The sequence below is a fragment of the Vigna unguiculata genome, chromosome 1 (assembly GCF_004118075.2).
Source record: "Vigna unguiculata cultivar IT97K-499-35 chromosome 1, ASM411807v1, whole genome shotgun sequence".
In the NCBI taxonomy this organism is placed as follows: domain Eukaryota; kingdom Viridiplantae; phylum Streptophyta; class Magnoliopsida; order Fabales; family Fabaceae; genus Vigna; species Vigna unguiculata.
The window spans coordinates 8010981-8035493 of record NC_040279.1 but is presented as its reverse complement, the minus strand read 5'-3'; the positions used below and the strand labels follow the sequence as shown (position 1 = coordinate 8035493).

Genomic DNA, 24513 nt, shown 5'->3' with positions numbered 1-24513 from the left:
TATGTTGTGTCTAAGAATGTAAAAGAAATATCTATTCCTGCGTCACACCTTTCACCAGATATCAAACTATGGCTTCCTCGGGGGATCATGTTATGAAGGCCTCTTTTTTAGTCACGTGAATCACGAGATTGCACAATTATTACATCTTTTATTTTCTCACGTGGGTCATATTAGTCTTTGAGAAGTTGATAAATTAGTTCAGGAGTTATCCTAAGCGAACGTTTTTACTGGGCAAATATAGGGGTGTCAAAAGGATCAGTTTGGTCCTTTTGGGGCCTGGTCCGTCTTAGCGAAATAGGATTGTCGAATTAAAATCATTAACTCGACCTGTCCCTTTTTAATATAGACCGATGAATTGGCCTTAGTCAAATAGGATTTGACGAATTGAAATCATTAACTTGACCTGTCCCTTTTTAACACTTTTTAACATAGACCGATGAATTGGCCTCTTGGATTCAATGTGTTTCATTAAAATTCTAGACAAATTTGTTCAAGAAATAATAAATTAGTTGATTGAATTTATCCAAACATTTTTATCAGAATTATTAGAAATGACTAAAAACATATGTATATTTATTTTTGTATGATAATAAAAAGTAGTTAAATTATAAATATATTTGTAAAATTAATTATAAATAAATTTTATAATTTTGTTGTAGATAATTTTTATTTATTTTTGTAAATAATTCTTTTTATTTTAAATAGTTATTTTAGTCTAAAAAAATGGTCAAATTGTAATTTAAATGATAAAATTGATAAAACAATTATTTTAATTTAAAAAATTAAAAACAAAATGTGTATACCAAAGAAGAGAATTTATTTATAATGGCCAGTGAAAATACATGTGTTTTTATTTTTTTTACGATAACAAAAAATAATAAAAAATTTATAATTTTATTGTAGATAAATTTTATTTATTTTTGTAAGTAATTTGTTTATTATATCTAATCGACTCATTATTATAACATAATGATATCATTTGTTAGAACCTAAATAGGCTTGGTCTCTAAGGATCTAAATAATACGATTCATGTGACATTTTATGTAATATAAATAGGAATGGTAATGGGGTGGGCACGAGTTTCGTTATCCCATACTCATTTCTGTAAAAAAAATTCATCTTCATCTTTATACCCAAACCCAACGGATATCAAACTTTTGTCCCATTTCCACCGGGTAACGGATATAATCTCGTACCCATACCCATTCTCTTACTACTTTAATATTAATTTTAATTAATTTTTATAAAATAATAAAAAATTATGGTAAAGAAAACATAATATTATCAAATATTCAATATTAGAAGGATGATTGTTTCTTCGATATCAAATACTTTAAAATAAATTATAATTGTTTATATTTTAAATTATAATACAAGATAAAATTTCATGAGAACCAAAACAATTATTAAATTTGTAAATATTAATGAAACATAGTTAATAAAATTTAAAAATATTTTTTAAAAAATATAAAAGGAAAACAAATATTCAAATTAAAATATATTTTAAATGTTTGTTTACTTCAATATTTTAAATTCTAATGAATCTCTTTTTTATATACTAATAGAAGTCATAATACATCATTTGATCAAATAATGCAAAGAACAAATAATAATCATAATAAAAGTTTAAAATAAATTATAATTGTTTATATTTTAGATTATAATACCAAATAAAATTTCATGAGAACCAACACATTTATTAAATTTACAAACATTAATGAAACCTAGTTGATAAAATTTAAAAATATATTTTAAAAAATATAAAAGGAAAACAAACATTAAATTAAAATATATTTTAAATGTTTTTTACTTCAATCTTTTAAATTCTAATGAATCTCTTTTTTATACTCTAATAAAAGTTATAATACATCATTTGATCAAAATGATACAAAGAACAAATAATAGTCATAATAAAAGTTTAAAATAAATTATAGTTATTTACATTTTAGATTATAATACTAAATAAAATTTCATGAAAACCAACGCATTTATTAAATTTGCAAACATTAATGAAACATAGTTGATAAAATTTAAAAATAACTTTTAAAAAATATAAAAGGAAAATAAATATTCAAATTAAAAATATATTTTAAATGTTTGTTTACTTCAATCTTTTAAATTCTAATGAATCTCTTTTTTATACACTAATAAAAGTTATAATACATTACTTGATCAAAATGATACGAAGAACAAATAATAATCATAATAATACAATTTTAACATAGATATTGTATCTTTTGAACTTCAATTATGTTGGATGGTAATAAAAAAATATTCATGACAATTACATTAAATTTTTATATTGTAGTAAATAAAAGTTATTTATACAATTATAGTGAAAAAAATTATAGTATGATTGATAATGAGTTAGAAAATAAAAAATAATTAGATAAACAACAAATAAAAATATTAAAAAATTAACAAATGTTTATAAACAATTTGAGAGACTATTGAAAGAAATCGCACAAAGGAAAATAATGTATAATTAAGGGTATGATAAGTTGAAAAATATCTTAGAAATCTAAGAAAAATTTTCAAATATCAACATATATACTAAATGGTTGATAAATAACAAAAATTGTTTTAGCGAAACAAAAGAGTTATTCAAATGAAACCAAAACTAATAATAATAAGTAATTTTTTTTTATATTACTTAGTAAACGAAATGTTTGTGCTATTAAATACTTAAATTGAGAGTATTAAACATTCTTATGTGAAAGGAAAATATATAATAAATAAAAATATTAAAAAATAATAGAAATATTCAAATGTGAGACATAAAAACATTTTAATTGACATACATCTTTTTAACATAATTACATAAATGTTATGATAAGATAAAAAATATAATTGAGATGCGAATAAGTTTCATGACAAACTAAATAATTAGAAGAAATAAAAAATTATATATATATATATATATATATATATATATAGTTAGTTAGTTAGTTAGTTAGTTAATTAATTAATTAATTATGAATATTTTAATAATTTAAACGGGGACGGGTATTATGACGGGGATATGTACATACCCATACCCATTCCCATACCCAATTAAAAAAGTTGGGGATTCCCCATACCCATACCTATACCCAGTCAATGCGGGGATTCCCCGTCAAACCGGGGACGAGTTCGGGCAATACCCACGGGGACGGGTTTATTTGCCATCGCTAAGTATAAACATATTTTATTCATGATAACAAAACTCATTCATTATATATTCTGATATTCCTAAAAGATGAGAAAAATTACTGAAAGTCGGCACTTAACCCAAGATCCAACAGAGGCCACCCGCACAAGAGTTTGAATAATGTGTAGTTGTGAACATCGCGACTTACAAAGGATAAATGATCATGAATCTCGTGTTGCACCATAGGATGAAGACAAAGGTACTCAACACATGTCGAGGCGAAAAGCACCTCCAACCCAGGAGCATTCTAGGGTATATACCCAACAAATCCTTTTTCGTACCACTCATCGGTAGAACTTGACGACATTACCCGAGCATGCCCTTATTTGTATATTACGTCCATGCCCATTCCTAGACTCCCTTATCAACGAGCTACCTTAGAACATGGACAAGCTCAAGATACAATCAGCTAGGCAACATGCATAGAAGAAAATCACAACAAAACAGCGAGACCCTCAACAAGACCTCCTAAATCAAAGGGCCATCCCTTGGATAACTGATCTTTTAAGAATTAACCTACGAGTAGATATGACACCTATAGCTCGCTGAACACTACTAAAGAAGTTATATTATAGGAGGCATGCCATTTGGAGTTGATCTACTTTGCATGTCCCTACTCGACTCCTCGAACAAGTGATATCATAACACAAGAGATGTAACTATTATTGAAACCATGGTTTGTTCTACTAAAGAATGCATAAAAGGGAAAAACCTAATTGAAGAGCTTATGAACACAAAAACGGTAAGAATGCTTTCTGAATTTGTAATCTCGAATTTTTGTTATTCATCTTAGAAGATTACATTATTAAATAGATTTGCAAAAGAAAAACTGTTACCTCACACTGTCGCAAGTCATGGGCTATTTTTCTAATAAATCAGGTAGCTAATATTTAGCTCTCTCAATCCCTAAAGTATTGGTCAACATAAGATCGTTAGTTTATTCTAACACAAATTAAATAAATCAGAATCATAAATCTATTAACAATCCCTCCCTTAAACTAAAGGCTTAAAGGCTTTAGTTTACTTTTAATGCTTCAATCATGCCCAACATACTCCTGATCTTCACAAATTGCTTTAGTTTGAGTGGCTTAGTCATTATGTGAGCTATTTGATTTTGGGTGTTGGCTTAACTTGATTTTTACTTCTCTGACAAGATCTCTTAAGAAATGAAATCTAACACCAATATGTTTGCTTATCTCAAGAAAATACTAGATTTTCAGATAACTTAATGGCTGAATTACTGTCACACAAAATTGGAATGTGTTTTTGTTCTATAAAACCAATGGTCTCCAAATTTCTCATGATCCATATGCATTGACATGCACATGAAGTTGCAACTATGTATTATGACTTTATAGTGGATAACACCACTATTGGATGCTTCTTGGATGACCATGAAACTGCACCAGTGCACAAGGAGAATACAAATCCTGATGTGCTCTTCCTATTGTCTATATCCCCTGCATAATCACTATCTGTATAAGCCACTAGTTTTATATCTTCTTCTTTCTTATAGAATATTCCAAGCTTAGTAATTCCCTTTAGATACCGTAGTATTCGTTTGATAACATTCCAATGAGTCTCCGAAGGACTAGCCATGAATATGCTAATTAGACTAACCACATACATCAGGTCAGGTCTGGTTGCAGTCAGATACATAAGACTTCTAACTACTTGTTTGAAGAGTGTGTCGTCTGACTTAATTCCTGTATCAGTGCTGGATAACTTGGTTCCTGGAACTATAGGGTTCTTTACTACATTGCACTCCATCAGATTAAACCGAGCCAATACTTCCTAGGCATATTTTCGTTGACATATAAAGATACCATGTGTACTCTACAAAACTTCAATTCCCAGAAAATACCTCATCTTCCCCAAGTCAGTTATATCAAACATTAACATCATAGAATCCTTAAACTCATTACCCATGCCTCTATCATTTCCAGTGTAAATTAAATCATCCACATATAGGCTTACAATAAGAATTTTACCTTCCTTTGTTGACTTTATGAACAAAGTATGTTCACAAAAACATCTTTCAAAGCCATTCTGTAAGAAATATGCTTCTATTTTGTTGTACCATGCTTTGGGTTCTTGTTTGAGCCCATAGAGTGCCTTCTTCAATTTGTACACCTTTTCTTCCTGCCCTTTTTCTATGAATCCAGCTGGTTGTTAAACATATATTTCCTCCTTCAACTCTCCATGGAGGAATGTGCTTTTCACATCAAGTTGAAAAATGAACCAACCATTCTGTGCAACCATGGATAGAATTATGCGAAAAATGTCTAATTTGGTGTAATCACTTCCGTGTAATCCACTCCATAGTGTTGTGCATAGCCTTTTGCTACTAACTTTTCTTTAAATTTGTCAACCTCATCGTCCTCCTTGAGCTTGGTTTTGTAAATCCACTGATGATTCATTATTTTCCTCCATTCCACTAGCCTTTGTGTACCCATTTGATAGTTGATCAGTGCTTAATTGTTTATCTTTAATATGTTTTCATCTGTTGGGCTTTATTGGGTCACTATTCCGAATTTGGGTTAATTTCACATTTTTGACCTAATTTTTGTTTTTAATTATTTTTAGGTATTTGGGTGAAGCAATTTTGGAGCTTGGACATTAATATTCAGTTGAAGAGAGTTACCACATCATTTCCACATAATTTCCATGCCATCTAAGTGAATGGGCCAAATTTGAGGCAATTTTGCACCCAGTAGTGGCAATTTTGTAAATAGTGGTGGCAGAGTTGATTGGACCACGAGATTTAGGTCTTGACCCATGCACCAGCCGCACTTCTTCTTCTCCACTCTTCTCTAACCTCCATTTTTGATGTTTTTAAGCTTTGGAAGGTGACCCATGGAGGCACAAGCTGATTTTTCACGTTTTCTACTCATTTTTTACGAGTCATGGACAACACCTATTGCTTGTATTCACATTTTGTACACCTTGGGTAACATTTATATTGAAGCATTTTCATTTTTGTTAGCTATTTTCGTTCTTGCCCCTTTCTCTCCTTGCACATTTTCGATTCCTGCGCCAATTTAGGTTTTCTGCATCAATTTGCACCCATTTGGATGGTTGAATCACAATTTATGTTGAACCCTAATTCGAATTCCATGAGGAGCTAAGTTTACGTGTTGATTCTTTGCAGATAATGAATTGAAACCTTGAGATTAGTGTTTTGTTCGGTGAAGTTTTGTTAATCTCTCCATTCTGAATTTGCATTTGGGTTTAATGAAGAAACCATTCTATTTTTGCTTAAATTATAGAGTGGAATCATTGTGTGTTCATGCTTAGTGAACTGTAGCAGATTGATGAATGCGTGCATTGCTTAATTGCACTTGAGTTTGAGTTAATTTGCGCTTAGTAATTAATTTGGGGCTCATAAGAGTTAACATAACCATTTTGATTTGTAATCCGTGATTGGTGGATGTTCATTTGAAGCAAGGAATCAATGCTGTTTTTACACATCTGCATTTAAGTTTTCAATTGTGTGTTACATCCGTAAATCAGCCAAACCCCCCATCCTATGTTGTATTGTTATGTTCATCTGGAAATTAAGGCTTTGGACGAAAATATTGGTCGTTGGGAGACGACTTGGTTCAACTTTCATATATCGCATTTAATCTATTTTAATTTAGTGGGGTACGACCTCTATCATCTACTTCACTCCAATCAGCTTCACTTCTTGGGGAGCATGAGTTAATTCCTAAGTTGGCTTTTCTCTATAGCCTCCATCTCTTTTACCATTGCTTCTCGCCACTTCTACTACTAGCATGACACTAGTATTGTTGTCATCATATATACTTTCCCCTTCTTCATAGTCTGCCATCTATACAGGTTTTCTCCTATTTCTTCTTGCCCTCCTTTCAGTTGGGGCCTCATATGTTTGAGTGTGAGATTCATTTCTGGTAGTTGCTTCCAAAGTTTGTGATTATAGTTTCTGTTCCTCGTTATCTGATTCAGATTGTGTATCACTGTCATCTTCTTCTCTTTCAGCAGTTTCTTGGTGATTTTCTGCTCCATTATGCTCCTACCCCAGCTTTTATTTTCTTCGAATATAACATCCTTCCTGATTATTATTTTCTTGTTGATTGCATCAAAAAGTCTGTATGCCTTGGATTCATCACTGACTCCAAATAAAACACACAGTCTGCTATTGTCATCAAGCTTAACCCGCCGCTGATCTAGTGTGTGGACATGAGCTAGACAACCGAACATGCGAAAATAATCAACAGATGGTTTTATTCCACTCTATGCTTCTTCTAGGGTCTTATCTTGGACAACTGATGTAGGGATTCTATGCAGAATGTGTACACACCACTTTGTTACTTCTAGCTAAAAGATTTTTGGAACCTGTCTTCCGATCAGCATAAAGCGAACCATATTCATGATGGTTCTATTCTTTCTCTCAGCGACTCCGTGCTGCTGCGGAGTATAGGCATCAATCAATTGTCGTCTTATTCCTTGATTTCTATAGAAATGTTCAAATTCTTTTATAGAAAATTCTCTTCCTCTATCTGTTCTTAAACAAATAATACTTTCTCCAACCTCCTTTTCAACTAACGCCTTGAAGCTTTTGAACAAAGAAAATGTTTCAAACTTCTCACTTAAGAAATATATCCAAGTTTTTTTTATAGATCATCAATAAAACTTAGAAAATATCTCTTATTATTGCTTGATGTTGGTTTGATTGGCCCGCATAAATCTGCATGAATAAGCTGCAAACTTTTGGATGCTTTCCATACGCCTTTCTTGGACATAGTGTTCTTGTGTTGTTTTCCTACCAGACATTGTGTGCAAATATTTTGAAGGGTTGTAATTCTAGGCAAACCTGTCACCATTTGTTTAGAGGCAAGGGTGTTTAAGCCATCATAGCTTAGGTGTCCGATCCTGTTGTGCCAGAGTTGAGAGTTGTTTTCTGTATTCATCTAGAGACATATATCTGTTCCCATGGCTGCTGTCAGCATAAACATCCTCCTAGCATTCATTTGAACTTTACATATTACTCCTTTCTCAGGGTGCGTAATAGTGCAAGTATGGTTCTGAATTTTAATACTCAATCCCTTTTCCTGAAGCTGTCCTATACTCAATATGTTATTTTTCAATTCAAGAACATAGTACACATGTTTGACAATATGAGTCAATCCATTCACCTTCATCTGAATACTTCCTTTCCCTATTACAATTATATGAGTATCATTTCCCAGCTTTACTTTACCTATAAAATTCTCATATAATTCCGAAAACCACCGTTTGTTGCCACTCATGTGGTTTCTGCACCCTGATTCTAAGAACCACTCATTCTTCTTTCCTTCTTTGCTTTCTTCGAGAGCCATTAGTGAAATCTCTTCCTCATGTTCTTCCTCCATTTCTGCATAATTTCCTTTTTTTTGTCCCACATACGACATTCATATTGAAAATGTCCAAGTTTATGGCATTTGAAACATTCGACTTCGTCCTTGTGGTATTTTGCCTCCCCCTTCCTCTACCTTGGAAGGCTCCTCTTCCTCTTCCTCTTCCATTCTTGTCATCAACCACAGTTTGCATAACCTGCTCTTCTTCCACTGAGTATGTCATTCTCTACTCATGCACTAATACACTACTTTGCACTGAGTATGAATTTTGCTGTCATAAATCGCAAAATTTTAGCGATTATGACACTTTCTTGCATACTCTCTCCTACTGCTTTCATACTTTTGGCTATCTTTATAGTGCGACAAAAGTAAGAATTTACCGTTTCATCTTCCTTCATTTGCAATGTCTCAAATTCCTTGCGTAAAGCTTGCAATTGCGCACGTTTCACCCTTGTGGACCCTTGAAATTTCTATTTCATTGAAACCCATATATTTTTAGACGTTTCATCATTCAAAATTGTATCCAAAATTTCACTGTCAATTGCTTGATAGACATAATTTTTCACCTTCAAATCTTTGAGCTGTTGTTCTTCCAATTGTTTGAGTTCTGCTTCTGATGCTCTTGCCTTGTCTGGGACAACATCAATACCATTTTCCACTAAATTCCAATACTCCTTACAATGCAGGAAATTCTCCATTCATTTTGCCCAATGGTCATAGTGACCATCAAACTTTGGAATGGCAGGTTGAACATATTTGCTTGGTTCAGCCATCTCAAGTAGTGCTCTAAAGAATACCCAAAGCTCACAGTGTATCACTCTTCCTACACCCAATTCAGAAAGTAGAACTCTCAAGCATAAATCTACTAACAGAGCTAATCCAATTAGGTGCCCTCTCTTGCTTTGTCTATAGTGCACAAAATGGACAAGCTAGAGGACGTAGTGGGAGAAAAGGTTGAGGTCGTGAGCACTGTGGAGGCCAACAAGGGTGAGGACATTAGGAAAAGCTTTACTTCAACAAAAGCAACAAGGCGGACCTCAGCAAGATGACCCTTAGCAAAGCGCACCCCAACAAAACCATGCAGGTGCTCGGGGGAGTATCAGTACAATAGTTGGTGGGTTCACGAGAGGAAGAAGTACCAACTCGACATGTAGAAGGTATTGTTGAAGCAACTAATGAGTCAATTTCCTCCTTCGTTAGTGCCAACAATCTGCTTCTCTAATCAAGATTTCAGCATGACTTTATGCCTAAAATCAATGCTAGAGGAGTCTTTGAAAAGAAATGTCGATTTGTTTGTATAGTGTCCAACTAACATGCCCGACATAGATCTTAAGTTTATGTGTCATTGAATCGCCTTTCACCAGGAGGCTAGATCCATTGAACAATGAAAGCAGAAGCTCAGTGAAGAGAGACGTACAATAGTTGAGCAAGAAGTGGAAAAGCTTTTAAAGATAGGCTTTATTTGTGAAGTGGTCTACACAACCTAGCTTGCCAATGTGGTTATGGTGGGGAAAGCTAATGAAAAATGGTGGATGTGTACTGATTATACCGATCTAAAACAAGGCATGTCCAAAGGATACCTATTCATTGTCAAGTATAGACTGATTGGTTGATAACATCGCTAGGTTTGAGATATTGAGTTTCTTGGATGCTTATTCCATATATAATCAGATCAAGATGTACCCCCAAACGAATAAAAGACAACATTCATGACAGACATATCCATTTATTATTATAAGGTCATGCCTATTGACCTTAAGAATGCAAAGGCAACATATCAAAGGCTGATGGACAAATAATTCAAAGATATGATTGTCAAGAAGATGAAGGTATATGTAGATGACATAGTCGTTAAATTGGCCAACATAAAGGATCATCTTGTCGATTTAGAGACGATTTTCGATACAATTTGGTTACACCATATGCATCTTAACCTAGAAAAATGCTTTTTTGGGGTTAAAGTTGGGAAGTTTCTTGGTTTCATGATTATGCAAAGAGGAATAGAGGCAAATCACGACAAGTGTGAAGCCGTCCTGTCTACAAGGAGTCCTCAGTGTCTTAAAGAGGTTCAAAGGCTGAATGAAAAGGTAGTGACACTCTCTAGATTCTTACCTAGAGGTTGGTTGACAAAGCTAAACCCTTCTTCAAACTATTGAAGGGAGCTCGACAATTTCATTACAACTAGGAGTGTGAAGCTATGTTTCAAAATATAGAGAATAATATTGTTTCCTTACCAATACTAGCTAGTCCTCGTGTAAATGTAGTTCTCGTACTATATTTAGTAGTGGCACCCATTGTTATTAGTTCGGTTATGGTGTAGGAGTAGGGCCGAAAGCAACAACTTGTGTATTTTACAAGCCCAACCCTATTGCTAGTGAAGGAGATATATCAAATTGTGGAAAAGTTAGTTTTAGCTTTAGCATTCTCAATACGGTGTCTTAAGCATTACTTTCAGAGCTATAATCTAGTAGTCCAAATGGACTACCCTATCAACCAAATATTGCAAAAATCGGTTCTTGTAGAACAAATGACAACGATCAGTCGAGTTATCTGAATTCGAGTTTATATTCTAGAACCAAGGATCCATGAGGGTTAGTTCTTAGTTGATTTCCTGATTGAGTTACCATAACTCAATGATGAAGCCAGTGGCAGATCTTACTCACAAATTTTGGAGGGGCCAAAATAATATAATTCTTTAATCATTAGATTGTTGGATCATTAGTATAATGTTTTAAAGATTGGTTCTTCTAACTGAATAATTTGATCTTTAGTATAATGTGAAAAATATAATCTATCTTGTTTCCATCGTCACCAATAGCTTCACTTTTATCACTTTTGAATAATGAATTTATTCTTTAATTCTTCATCAATATACCTATTTTTTAAAATAATATTAAAAATAATTTATCATACATTACTAAAAAATTTGAGAAGCGTAAATATTAAAGGAAAAATATAGTATAGTTAAGTCACAAATAAAAATCGGTTATGAAAAACACATAATACATTATTTTTCTTTTATATTCATAAAAAAATGAATATACCAAAGGCTCATGAGATAAAAGAAATAATGTTAACTATTAAATTAATATTTCATTACCAAGTAAGATAAAAGATAATTACTTTTCTTTGCTTCAAGAAATAAATAAGAGAAATGAGAAATGAGAGAAAAAATAATTACCTTTTCTCTTGAAAAAAATATGACAGTGAGAGATGAGTACAATTTTTGTAAAACTAAGAAGACAATAAGAAAGGACATAAAAAATATCTTAATAAATATTTGATTTAATTATTCTTTTAGTTATTGTTTTAGTTTAAAAATGTTAAGTTGATCCTCCAATTTTGTTTAGTTTCAATTTGGTTATGAATTTTGAAAAACTGATGCAATTTAGTTATTTTGATTAAATTTCTTGAAACAGATCAATATTTTTTCACTAAAATTAAAGTTGTAAATAAAAATAGTTTGTTTTGTTGGTGTAATTAACATAATCTCACTATCAATCTTGATGAAGATCGTTGATCCGCTTCAATAAATTTAACGAGAATAATCAAATTGCATCAATTTTTCAAAGGTCGAGATCAAATTAAGACTAGAAAAAACTTAGTGACCAACTTGACATTTTTAGATAAAAATAGTAAACCAAAAATTAATTAAATCTAAATATATTTAATCTTTATATATTTAATTTTATGTTTTGTTATCTATTAACATTAATTGGTTATATTTTATAAAAGAAATAAAAAGACAAACAATTTAATTTTCATCCATTTATAAAATATATTACCTATAATTTAAAAAATTTCAAAAATTTCAAAATGTGTATAACTTTAAAAAAAATTCAAAATCTTGGGGTGCCATGGCCCCTCCCAGCCCTTAAGATGCTCCGCCATTGGATGAAGCCAACATTGGACCTTTAATGTGGATGGCTCTTCTAATAGAAAAGGTAGTGGGGCTAGGGCGATTACTGAAGACCCCAACTAGGGATGTCAAAAAAATCCGTACCCGCGGGTATCCACAGATAAAACCCGCAATGGGTAGGAAACGAATATTAAAAATGGATACCCGCTACCCGCGGGTACGGATATTTTTGATACCCGCATGTTAACGGGGCGGGTATGGGTATCATAGTTTCCGTACCCGTGGATACCCGTACCCGCTAAACTTTAATTAACCCTCACACACACACACACACACACACACACACACACATATATATATATATATATATATATATATATATATATATATATATATATATATTAGTTGGCTTAATTTTTTTTAAGTTGCACATCTTGTCTTCTATCTTCATTCTTCAAACTTTAAGTATTGATATGTTGTCTTCTTCTAAGTACATCCCTTGACATTCTTCTCTTCCCTTTATTTGAAATTGGGCATATACATGAAATCCTATATAGACAATGACGTTTATGGTATGCTGTAAAACTTAATTAAGGATCTTTAAGATTTATAATTCTCACACGATAAATCATAATAGAGCACTAACCTTGATCCATGAGAGATCCTGTGAATATGCGTTCTTCAATTTATAATCTTGTGTGCTCTTCAACCACCGTTTCCCAATCTATCTCTTTGCCTTTCTTTCTCTTCTCACACGTACTTGATGGGTTACAATGAAAAGAACCTTATAGCCAGAGACAGAACCCCAATTCCTTTTTATACCAACGTCCATCAAGTTGGTTTTTATTTTATCTTTATCTTTATTTTATTTTATTATCACTTCCCATAATAATAACCAATAAGTCTCTATATTTATTAAATCACAATTGGGCCCATCATAATATTTCAAATGAGTCACTAATAGAATTAATTCGTCAATTAATTCTAACATTCTCCCACTTGACTCATACGATGTCATAACATTATGTGATTTAATACATAAACATAATGCGCAATAAAAGACCTTGCATAAATTGGTTCCATCATTATTCATAATTAAAGATACAGAAATAATAAGAGTCATGGCGGTCACACATCATTTGATCGACATGATCCCTTCCATGTACTACTATATCATCCCTTTCTCCTTAATATGACCTTAAAAACGAGAAGTCCATAATGGGTTCAAACACAATGTCATTTTACAAAGCAATAACATAACATAATTTGTTTTCTTCATCATAATTTGCATGCATAAACATAAAGAAGAAAACACAGATTTCAGAAATTTATACATTAGGGAGCTCAAAGTGTCACATCAACATTAAAAACATTAACATTCAACATTTAACATTCACTAGTAGACATAATGCCCATATTCTTTACATGACCAGCATACAATTTGGGCGGTAACCCTTTTGTTAAAGGGTCAGCAATCATAAGATCTGTGCTAATATGTTCTATTGACACTTTACGTTTCTGAACTTCTTCTTTAACGGCAAAGTATTTCAATTCCATATGTTTAGCACCTTAAGAATACTTGTCGTTTTTAGAAAAGAAGACTGTTGCGGAATTATCACAATAAATTTTCAGCGGCTTGGAAATACTGTCGACTACTCCAAGTCCTGAAATAAAGTTCCGCAACCAATTAGCCTGAACTGTGGCCTCAAAGCATGCCACAAATTCAGCTTCCATGGTGGATGCAGCAATGACAGACTGCTTCGCACTTTTCCATGAAATCGCTCCTCCGGCTAAAAGATACACATAACCAAATGTAGACTTTCTTGTATCCACGCAGCCGGCAAAGTCTGAATCTGTATAACCTATCACCTCAAGGTGATCAGATTTTCTATAAGTAAGCATGTGATTCTTTGTTCCTTGTAGGTATCTTAAAACTTTCTTTGCAGCTTTCCAATGCTCCAGACCTGGATTACTTTGGTATCTACCAAGCATACCAACTGCAAAGCTAATATCTGGCCTCGTACAGGTTTGAGCATACATCAAACTCCCAACAACAGATGCATAAGGGATATTTTCCATCTGTTTCCGTTCCAAATCATTCTTTGGACATTGCATGAGACTAAACTTGTCTCCTTTCTGTATTGGAACAGGAGATGCTGAACATTTATCCATTCTGAATCTCTCTAAAACTTTATTAATATATGCATTCTGAGACAAACCTAACAATCCTTGTGATCTGTCACGAAATATTTCTATTCCTATCACATAGTATGCCTCACCCATATCTTTCATTTCAAAGTTATTAGAGAGAAACCTCTTAGTCTCACTTAATAGACCAAGATCATTCGTCGCAAGCAAGATATCATCAACATACAGAATCAGAAATATAAACTTACTCCCACTGACCTTCAGATATATACACCGATCAACGGTGTTTTCCTTAAATCCAAAGGACACAATAGTATCATTGAACTTAAGATACCATTGTCGAGAAGCTTGTTTAAGTCCATATATCGATCTCTTAAGTTTACACACCATGTGCTCCTTTCCTTCTTCAGCGAACCCCACCGGTTGGTCCATATAGACATCCTCTTCTAAATCCCCATTCAGAAAAGCAGTTTTAACATCCATTTGATGCAACTCAAGATCATAATGAGCTACTAATGTCATGATAATTCTAAAAGAGTCTTTCTTAGAAACAGGCGAAAAAGTTTCCTTATAGTCAACGCCATCTTTTTGAGTAAAACCTTTGGCAACAAGACGGGCCTTGTAACGTTCAATATTGCCTTGAGAGTCACGCTTAGTCTTAAAGACCCATTTACACCCAACTCTCTTGCATCCTTCTGGCAATTCCACAAGGTCCCATACGTCATTATGTGCCATTGATTTAAGCTCATCTTTCATGGCATCTAACCACTTATCAGAATTATCACCATTAATGGCTTCTGAAAAAGAAATTGGATCATTATCAATACTTAAGTCATTTTCTGACTCTTGTAGATAAACCACATAATCATTCGAAATAGCAGACTTTCTATCTCTGTGAGATCTTCTTAATACTATTTCTTGTGGTTGTTCTACTATTGGTTCATTGTTAACCTCGGGATCATTAATTTGTTGTTCTTCTTGATTGTTGTGAGTTTCTACAACATGTGGAACAACAACTCTTGATAAAGAAGTACTAGTTATAGGAACTTGTACTCTAACTTCTTTAATCTCCACATTTCGTGAAGCTTCACTCCCACTGGTTTCGCCATTTTCAATGAACCGAGCATTTCCAGTTTCAACGATTCTAGTACTATGGGTAGGACAGTAAAACATGTACCCCTTTGATTTTTCTGGATAACCAATGAAAAATCCACTGATTGTTCTTTCATCCAGTTTCTTTTCTTGCGGATTGTATATTCTTACTTCTGCCTGACAACCCCAAACATGCAGGTGTCTCAAACTGGGTTTCCTATTCGTCCATAACTCAAAAGGAGTCTTTTGAACAGCTTTACTAGGAACCCTGTTCAACAAATACATGGCAGTCTTTAAAGCATACATCCACAATGATACGGGTAAACATGAATTACTTAACATACTCCTAACCATATCCATTAAGGTTCGATTACGCCTTTCTGATACACCATTTTGTTGTGGTGTGCCTGGCATTGTGTATTGAGCACAAATACCACGTTTCTCAAGGAACTTAGCAAACGAACCAGGGTGTTGTCCACTTTCATCATATCTTCCATAATACTCACCACCTCTATCAGACCTTACGATTTTCACCTTTCTGTCTAATTGCCTTTCCACTTCATTTATATAAACTTCCAAGGCATTTACTGACTGAGATTTCTCATGCAGTAAATAGACATGTCCATAACGCGAAAAATCATCAATAAAGGTGATGAAGTACTTCTCTTTATTGAAAGAATTTACATCAAACGGACCACATATATCGGTGTGTATGATTTCAAGAAGCTGAGTGCTTCTCGTGGCTCCTTTCTTTGTGTGTTTAGTTTGTTTGCCTTTAATACAATCCACACACACATTCAGATCAGTAAAATCTAAATCCGGAAGGATTTCATTCTTTACTAATCTTTGCATTCTTTCTTTGGAAATATGTCCCAAGCGTTTATGCCACAAGTAAGCAGATTGTTCATCCACTAAACTACGTTTAGTGCCAACATTGTGATGCAAAGTCATAAGAGTTTCAGCATATAAATTATCCAAATTCAATTTATATAAACCATCATAAAGTGTACCAGATCCAATCATAAAAGTACGCTTAAACAAACTGAAACAACCATTCCCAAACTTAAAAGAATATCCAGCAATATCAAGCTTAGACAAAGAAATTAAATTCCTAGTGATACTAGGTACATAAAAAGTATCCATAAGGTCTAAGTGATATCCAGTGTCGAGGATTAGACGATAAGTCCCGACCGCTTCCACTGGAACTTTCTCTTTATTGCCCATGAAGACAAACTTCTCATTTGGGTTTATGGTTCGGGTTGTAAGAAATCCCTGCATCACATTAGAAACATGAGTCGTACATCCAGAATCAATCCACCACGTATTATAGGGAACTTCAGTTAAGTTTGATTCAAAACATACATAAGCATTATGCTCACCTTTCTTTTCGAACCAAGCCTTACGCTTTATGCAGTCCTTCTGGAAATGTCCAGACTTCCCGCAGAAATGACATTTGTCATTTTTCTTCTGGATTTTGGTTGAGGACTCGTCAATCTTCAGTGGTCCTTTACCCTTTCCATGTTTCTTAGCAACTTTCTTTCCAACAGTTCCTTGATTCTTCACATATTGAATAGAGTGGCTTCCTAAGTTCTTCAGTCGGGTCTCCTCCTGAACTAGCATACTGTGCAATTCATGCACATTCCACTTGTCTTTCATGGTGTTATAGTTCATCTGGAACGGACCATACTCAGACGGTAATGAGTTCAGAATGATCTGCACGAGAAAACCTTCATCCACTGCCATTCCTAAAGACTTAAGTCTTGCTGCGATATTTGTCATCTCGATCACATGCTCATGCTTAGTACGCGAACCGTCAAACTTCATAGTGGTCAACGTACTCATCAGTGTCCCAGCGAGAGACTTATCAGCAGTTTGGGAGCGCTCTTCCACAAATTTCATAAATTCTTTTGCGTCATCAGTTTTGGGAAGAGCTGACTTTATATTACTTGCTATGCTCATTCTCATAAACATTAAGCTAAGTTTATTTGATCTTACCCAGGCTTTGTAATGGGCTTTCTCTTCATTGCTACTAGCATCCGTGATAGCAGCCGGCTTTTCAACTAGAAGAGCTAGATCAAGATCCAACACACCTAAGTGAAATTGGACTTGCTCACTCCAGTCAGGGAAATTCAACCCATTAAAGACTGGAACAGACGAAGCAAGCGCGTGTAAAGATACCGGAACAGAGACTGCAATTAACACATGCCTAACATTAATGCTTTGAGTCATAAAACTAAACGTAAAAACAGATTCAGATATAAACAATCATTCTATGCATACTAATGTTCTCCTTTGGGAGATCCACTAATACACAAACATAAACATAATGATGCTAATCACATTATAACATTATTGATAATTAAAATATGCATCAACTAGAATCACCTACTACCTTTGGGTATATAAATAAAACTAGTGACGCATACAAAATTATCTACAATTATGTTCATTAATTATGAGAACAATTAATCAACCTTTGGGCGATCCTTAAATGTCTTATAATTAATGAATTTTAATTAACCCATAAATTTAATTATTCATAATTTAGCATCCATACTATGGGTAATTAAAATAAAAAACATTAATAATTTGAAATCATATAAACTTTAAAATTTTGGCCACTTTGGTGACTAACAAAATTTATCATACTTAATTTCAAATAAATAAATAAACATTTAATTGCTACAGACTTTATATAACATCCTCATTAATTTTAATTTAACAATAACAAACATAAATATTATTGCAAATTAAAATAAAATTATTAATTATTTATATAAATAAAATAATTAATATTTATTTTATTGGTAACATAAACCAATAAAAATATTGCTCTCAAATTCAATTAACTTAATAGGATTTCAAAACTCAAAACGTAAAAGTGAAAATATCTTTTAAATTCACAACCGCACACCTCATGAAAGCTTGCAATCAGCGGTTTGCAATCCACGTAAAAAAAAAAAAACCAACTCGTACACGTTCACACAGCATTTCAATCAATGAAAGATAACACTTTCAGTAACAGCCACTTTCATACGTAACAGGGTTTTTTTTTTCTTTTCTTTTATTCAATGCCAAAAAAAGATAAAAACCATTACAGTAAAGCACACACAGTAAAGCACGCATACTGATAAATGGCAGCAGTGGATACAATATTTTAATAGCAATATCATCATTCATAAAATTAAATTAGGAGAAAACATCATAAAGAGAAACATCACATAATAGGAGAATCATAAATCCTACAATCAAGCTCTGATACCACATGTAAAACTTAATTAAGGATCTTTAAGATTTATAATTCTCACACGATAAATCATAATAGAGCACTAACCTTGATCCATGAGAGATCCTGTGAATATGCGTTCTTTAATTTATAATCTTGTGTGCTCTTCAACCACCGTTTCCCAATCTATCTCTTTGCCTTTCTTTCTCTTCTCACACGTACTTGATGGGTTACAGTGAAAAGAACCTTATAGCCAGAGACAGAACCCCAATTCCTTTTTATACCAACGTCCATCAAGTTGGTTTTTATTTTATCTTTATTTTATTTTATTATCACTTCCCATAATAATAACCAATAAGTCTCTATATTTATTAAATCATAATTGGGCCCATCATAATATTTCAAATGAGTCACTAATAAAATTAATTCGTCAATTAATTCTAACATATGCTTGTTGTCAAATGATGGAATCAAAATAAGAATACTTGACATGTGGCAATTGAGGTTTATTATTTGTTTATTTTTTAGGAATCAATTGGAGAAAATAGACTTTTTGATAAAAACACTAATTAAAAATTTTTCATTGTGTTGAAAGTCATTTTATAATTACTTTTATAAATATTTGGACTTGTATAGACTTTAGTTTATTTGAACTTTATTTAAAATTTATGACACAAATGTATTTTATTTCGTTTTATTTGAATTTATGATTAAATATTTATTTTTTAAATAATTTTGTAAATATCCGCGGGTACCCGTAGATACCCGCGGATATGAAAAAAATAGGCGGGTACCCGCATAACGAATATCCGACAGATATGGATACGGATACGAGGTGAATATTTATCCAGCGGGTAGGGTACGGGGGAGCTACTACCCGTACCCTACCCACCCCGTTGACATCCTTAACCCCAACGATTTGATCATTGAACAAGCTATTAAATTCGGGTTCAACACATCAAATAATCAAGCTGCGTATAAAACACTCGTTGTAGGACTAACACTTACTCGTGAATTGAATGTCAAAATAATGAAATGTCATAGTGATTTACAACTTGTCAAAAGACAAATAAAAAAAATGAGTTTCAAATAAAGAGCCATTATTGCTACGGTACAATCACATTAATAAAAGTAGATTTTGTCTCTTCTAGTAATTATATATATATATATATATATATATATATATATATATATATATATATTAATATAGTAATATGAGAAACTTGTTAAAGGAACATTACTTGGCATATGTAACCGTTAAAAGGAAGCTTGTAAATGCTTTTTTCACGGAGTTCATGCTATATACATACATATATATATATATATATATATATATATATATATATATATATATATATATATATATATATATATATATATGTGTGTGTGTGTGTGTGTGTTATAAAAGCAAGTCTGTTTTATGATTAGCCTAAATTGGTTATATAAACAGAGGTCAGAGGTAAATGGAAATATGAAACGCTGGGAACAAGCTAGGGACATTACTACATAATTTCGAAGGTCCTGATGAATTTGATTTTGAAAAAAAAAAAGTATAAAGTACTCAACAACGCATTACATTAAGATTTACCCTTAGGAAAGTCTTAATGAAGTTTTGAACCAGAAAGATCGTTCCTATATTTTCAAATAATGTTCCTATTGTACCAAGAAAGCAATAACAGCCATGTAAAAACTTAGTTTCACTTCATTTAACAAACAGTCACCCAGTGACTCAAGTATATGGTAATACAAAAATATTGAATTACAAAAACAACAAACTGTGCGTGAACTTTGGCACGTTCATCAAGTGCCTTTTATTACATAAATTTTATTCATGAAGTTGAAACCTGAACCTACTCAATGCCTAATTTCTTTCTCCTATCCGCTACGAATTCATTGACCGTATGCTGATCAGGAAGAGACTTGGCAACACTCTCTTTCTGGAGGCACCTCTTGGCCCAAGCAATCAACTTGGGGCACTCACTCTGTACGCTAAAGGTGCCAAAAGTCTCATACGATTTGAACCAAGTGTAGAATGGCACAATTGCTATATCCAAAAAACCAAAACCGTCTCTTCCAAAATAAGTCTTGTCTCCCAGCTGTTCCTCCAACAATTTAAGGGCTTCTATCAACTCCTTCTTCCCAACTTCTCTTTCTTCTGCTTTTGATGTCGTAAGAATCTTTCTTCCAGCATCATATATCTATTTCACATTTAAGAATTAACACTTAATTAGATCATAAACTCTAATAATGAGAAAAGGGTCACTTATAAACAATACTCTAATGCCTACCATACCAATACATTTGGATATTAGATCAACTTACACAAATATTATTCTATACCATAATTATAACAAGTGCCATGGTTGCAAGTAGCAATCAAACACTGAATCACAAAAAGTTACCTTCTTGTCAACATAGTCAGCCCAGAATCTAGCCTCTGCTCTCTGGTAAGGATCAGAAGGTAACAAGGGATTTGTGTGAAACCAAACCTCATCAATGTACTCAACAACAATGAGAGATTCACAAATGGGTTTTCCCTTGTGAATGAGAACTGGAACTTTTTTGTGAACTGGGTTCATTTGAAGAAAGAGAGGACTCTTGTTCCACAAGTCCTCTTCTTTGTACTCATAATTTATACCCTTTTCAGCAAGTGCAATCCTCACCCTCATCCCAAATGGACTTGCCCACGAATCTATCAGAACCACCTCATCTGCCATAGTGATTCAAGTTCAAGAACAGAGATAACGAAGATTCAAATAGGAAAATGATTTGGATTGCAAAAGAAGACTTGGGTCCGTATATTTATAGCTAGTTTTGAACGTTGAATTTTTCAAATATAACAAAAGATTTTGTTTCTTCTAGTATTTATTTATCAATCTTATTTTTTCTATTGTCTTGTTTTCATCTTAATTTTTAACATTTACTATTTTTAGAATAAGTTTAAAGTTCTAATTACTTGTGACATTCTTGATATTTTTTATATTATTTCAATTCTTTACAGTTAATTATAATTAGTTTAGTATTTAAAGTAAAAATACTAAGTAGAACATATATATTTGTCTTTTATTTATTTAAATAATAATAATTGTAATATTTTAGATTTCATATACTAAAGTCATGGAGTCCGAAACTAGCCAATGGATTAACAAGTCAAACACATACACGAATAATTTAAACAGGAAAAGAAAGAAAAACCAAACATTATTTTCGATTTGTAACCGAAAGTAAATTGAGGTTGACCCGATTACGTAATGGCTTAGATCATGATCTTTTGTATACTTTAAATAGATATAGAAAGAAAAGCCAAACAGTATTTTTCAAATTGTAACAGATATAACTTCAGGTTCACCCGATGTTCTAATTCCTTTAAGAAGTTGAGTTGAAGACGTCTTCAAAAGTTTTAACAGAGACTTTTTTTCCCAATATGATATAAAAAATTTGAATTATAATAGTTTAGATTTTAAGTATGATGTCTGGATTTTTTATTACTAGAAGAAAATTTTTATTAAAAACCAATTTTAAAAATAAAAAATAGTTAGTCACTCACTAAAAAAAACTTAACATGAGCTAAATTAGTTTGCTTAGTGGTAGTTAGAACCGTTACCATTTTATTTTCCATAAGTTAAATAATTGACACGGAATTTGATGTCACAAAAGTATTATAATATCGGTTTAATATAATCGTTGAAATAATTACCACTAAAATTATTAAAATCGGTTTTAACCACTTCTAAATTAATTACAACCATAAGAAAAATCATAACTTTAATATATATATATATATATATATATATATATATATATATATTCAATATTTAGTGACGGTTTTAACTGTTTCTAAATGAATTTAGTTTTTTTTTTGTGGTGTTTAGTGACAGTTATAACTGTCGGGAAAATCCCTACTTCATCCATTTCATTTGTGTTTGTTATTTTTGATTTCCAAAGTTGACTTAGTTGAATCAACTTTAGTTGACTTGTTGACCTTTGACTAGGTTTGACTTGTTGACTATAGTTGACTTGACTTCAGCCAACATGCTAATCTATGTTTATTTGCTTTGTAGGTTAATTAGGAGTAAGAAAGCAATGTTAGGTGGCACATGGTGATTGGGGAGCATAAATGATGTGGAGGAGAAAGTAAAGCAAAGGCATAAAACATAAAGTAAAAGGCATGAAGCAAGTGTACCTATGTACCTTTGGTCTCCTTTGTTTTTAGCACACTTTGGCCACTTTTTGGAGACATATGAGACACATTCTTTGTCTCCTTTTGAGCTAGAACGAAATTAGCCTTGCACACACCATAGTTAGGTATTTTGTCTCTCATTTTTGTAACCTTATTTGACCTAGTTTCTAGAAACTAGGGTTAGGTTTTTGTAGAGACATCCTTAGTATCTTTTATTTGCTTAGAGGCCCCTAAACTCTTCTATATAAGGGGTGCTCCTAGACATGTAAATGGGTTGAACATTTTGAAGTAAAAACACTCTTGTGTCTCAACCATTTGTGAGAGTTTCCTCCCTTGGAAGTGAATACTTTTAAGCCTTATCTTGCATAGCAAGTGGCGACACACATCCATTCATCTTCAAGGTTGCCATGGCTTCTAGCCTAGCCTTGTAGTGGCGTGCTTCTCACATTTTTACCATTTCTTATCTTTCCATTTTATGTTTTCTTCTTCCTTTAATTGTTCTTGGTTTTCTATGGTTTATGTGCTTTCCATTTCCTTTTTGTTTTGAATCAACCCATCATCTTCTTCTCTTGAGCTTTGTGAAAGGAACCTTCACATCTAGATAGCTTGCTATCTTAATGTCCAGTGGGGATTTCACTTAGCTTTCTTAATCAACTCACCCATATTCAACAATCTAAAAGAAAACAACATAATCCTTCATCAATATATATATTCAATATTTAGTCAGGGTTGTACTAGTCAACAAAATAATAATTTTTCTAAAGTAGAAAAATAATTAGATAACTTAACCAAAATACAACTAGAAAAGAAAAATATAACTAGAACCATGAATGAGATATTAGTAGAGTCGGGGATTCTAGAGGTACTAAAGATACGAGCTCGTGCTCTGTCATATTCTTCCATTCTCTCTTTCACACTTCTTATAAGATTTCCTTTCATCCCAACTCCATTAGGATCATTCAAACTATTTTTATTAGGCCTAGGTTTAATAACAAACTTTTTCTACTCAGATGTACCATTTTCCAATTGCTTTGCAGGTATTTCAGATAACTTAACGATAGGATATCTGCTCTATGGTAATTTTCTCATGAGAATTTTACTTCCTAGACCATCTCAGCCAATATGTTGAACCATTGTTTGCATGCTATAGTGTTGAACAACACAATGTGCAACCAATCTGAGATAGGAAAGGAAATGTGGATCATAATCAACTTTTGCCAATGATAAATTACAAGTAGTGATTCAAATACAGTTCCAATTATCATAGGCCACCAAATTAACACCTCTGCGTGCTCTTAATCCACTAAACAATAACCCACTAAGCAAAAGTTACAATCCAGTTTCATTACACAATTAAGCAATGTATACATCCATGAATTCGTGACAACCAAGCTACATACATTAAGCATGAACATAACCCAACCCAAGCATAGGCACTTCATCTGTAAATTAAGCATAAA

At 32.6% G+C, this 24513-nt stretch overlaps 2 protein-coding genes across 2 annotated transcripts; both read right to left on the bottom strand.

Moving 5' to 3' along the window:
- Positions 1-4535: 4535 nt before the first annotated feature.
- On the bottom strand, positions 4536-4961 carry LOC114187766 (uncharacterized mitochondrial protein AtMg00240-like). The gene has a single exon (XM_028076127.1). The coding sequence runs from the start codon at positions 4959-4961 to the stop codon at positions 4536-4538; it is 426 nt and encodes a 141-aa protein (XP_027931928.1).
- A 15590-nt stretch (positions 4962-20551) lies between these two features.
- LOC114179107 (glutathione S-transferase U25-like) lies at positions 20552-21655 on the bottom strand. The gene is made up of 2 exons (XM_028065329.1): positions 21276-21655; positions 20552-21071 (listed from the first exon to the last, which is right to left on the bottom strand). The coding sequence occupies exons 1-2, from the start codon at positions 21588-21590 to the stop codon at positions 20724-20726; spliced, it is 663 nt and encodes a 220-aa protein (XP_027921130.1). The 5' UTR covers positions 21591-21655; the 3' UTR covers positions 20552-20723.
- Between the last annotated feature and the right edge of the window lie 2858 nt (positions 21656-24513).